Here is a 1,967-nt window from a genome sequence, read left to right on the forward strand (position 1 = left end):
GCCAGCCCCAGCCAGGCCCAGCGCCCGGGAGGCCTCCAGGCGGTGAAGGCCTTGCTCCAAGTGGCCCATGCCGCGGCACACACACTGCAGCTTCTCCGTGACGTCTTCTTGGAAATGCAAGAGCTTGTCGACTTTCTCGTTCAGCACGTTGAGCTTTCTGTCCACGGTGTTTAGACAGGCCTTGCCCAGCACCGGCAGTCCCCGGGGCCCCAGACTCTCCTGGGAGGCTCCTGACATCCTGATGCAGGCTTGACAAGGGCAGAGAAAGGGAAGAGCCGCAGGCGCCCGGTGTTCACTTGTGCAGCGGTGTCTGGAAGCTCATTGTCCTTGGAAGCTAAGGGCCTGGTCGCCCGGTTGCCTGGGGAGCCCCGTGGAGCAGGTCCACTGTGTGTCTTCGCTTATCTCCCTCTTGGCCATGCCCTGAGCGGCAGGCTGGGCTTGGCCCAGGCCCCTCTCCTTGAGCCCTGCGACATCATGGCAGCGGTTGACATTCCTCTCCGAGAGGCTGCTGACGGGCAGGAATGTGAAGAATCTGCCCAAGGCTGGCAGGGGGTTGAGTAGCTGAAACCAAAGGTTAGAAGCAAGGGGTCCTTTGGGCAACTACCTGTCAGCCGGATGCTAAAGGCGGACTTGGGGCTGCAGTGCAGAGTAAGAGCTTTAGAGGCCCGAAGCACCGGCTAGCAGAGAGTGCCCCTGTCCACTCGGGTGCCCACCTGCCACACACACATAATTCACAATGAAAAGCAAGGCCAACACAGACAGAAATGTGAGCCCGTTCCAAAAAGCCCTGAATTTTTTTTCCATGATGAAAATATTGATGCTTTTACAAATTAAAAACAAATTTTCGGTGCCCTTACTTAGCCGAGGAGCCCTGGTGGTGCAGTGGTTAAGAGCTCGGCTGCTATCCAAGAGGCAGGCAGTTCAAATCCACCAGCTTCTCCTTGGAAATCCTATGGGGTGGTTGTGCTCTGTCTTATGGGGTCGCTATGAGTCAGAATCGACTCGATGGCAATAGGTGAGGTTTAGGTTTTTTATTTACTTAGCCGACGCCCTATCGTGCGTCTAGGCTGCCCGTGGAGTTAAGCCTGCAGGTCCCTCCCCACACAAAGCCCTCAGTCACTAGTCACTTGTACTTAAAAATAGAACCGAGGGACAACGGCCCAGGCTGCTCGCCAAGCGTCACTTTGCAGGTCACATTCTTCGCACAGTCCTCGGGAGCACCCACCAGCCGCCCCTGTTCTCCCCAATAATGGCGACACAGGCAGCGGGCACCACTTTCCAAATGGCAGAGGACTCCGTAGGGCCCTAGAGAGCTGTTTGTCCTGTGGGCTCCAAACCTTTGAGCCCCAGGAACCCTTGGTTCGAATGAAACATTTTACAGAAGCGTAAATAAAGCCGACAAAGGAGACATGCTCGGGTTGACGCTGAGGTGGGGTGCTGGGGGCACCACAGAACCCCGAGGTTGCCACAGACACCATTTTCATCCAGCCCATCATCTGGAGGGAAATTCACCCAAGGTCACCCAGCCATGTGGCCTCTGGAAGATGGTCCAGGGATAGTCAGTGCTGGCACCAAGTGGCAGGGTGGGGGGTTCTTTTAATGACCCCTAAATCTCCACCGGTCCGAAGAAAAGCAATTATGATAATAAACTTTGACCTAGAAATTTGACATCTAAAAGCACCTTAAGGTCATTTTGTATTTTAGGTCACAGGTAAGTGTGATGGTTAATTTTCCGTGTCGCCTTGGCTGAGCCAGGGTGACCAGCTGTTTTGTTGGTCAACCACTAGTCTAGATGCTGCTGTGAAGTATTTACACATGATTAAATCAGCTGGCTTCAGGTAAAGCAGGTTGCTCTCCATAATGTGGCTGGGCTTCATCCCATCAGCTGAAGACCTTGAGAGCAAAGCCGGAGGTTTCCCGAGGGAGCATTCTGCCTCCAGACCACAAGTAGATATCCTGCCAGGATT

General features: G+C 54.3%; 1 protein-coding gene across 1 annotated transcript in view; it reads right to left on the reverse strand.

The window, feature by feature from the left end:
* Positions 1–237, reverse strand: part of MYLK3 (myosin light chain kinase 3) — a 36,236-nt gene extending 35,999 nt beyond the window's left edge. The window contains exon 1 of the mRNA XM_004371689.2: positions 7–237. Coding sequence (XP_004371746.1) covers positions 7–237 — 231 coding nt within the window. The remainder of the gene's footprint in view (positions 1–6) is intronic.
* Between the last annotated feature and the right edge of the window lie 1,730 nt (positions 238–1,967).

This window comes from Trichechus manatus, unplaced genomic scaffold, assembly GCF_000243295.1.
Source record: "Trichechus manatus latirostris isolate Lorelei unplaced genomic scaffold, TriManLat1.0 scaffold00014, whole genome shotgun sequence".
In the NCBI taxonomy this organism is placed as follows: domain Eukaryota; kingdom Metazoa; phylum Chordata; class Mammalia; order Sirenia; family Trichechidae; genus Trichechus; species Trichechus manatus.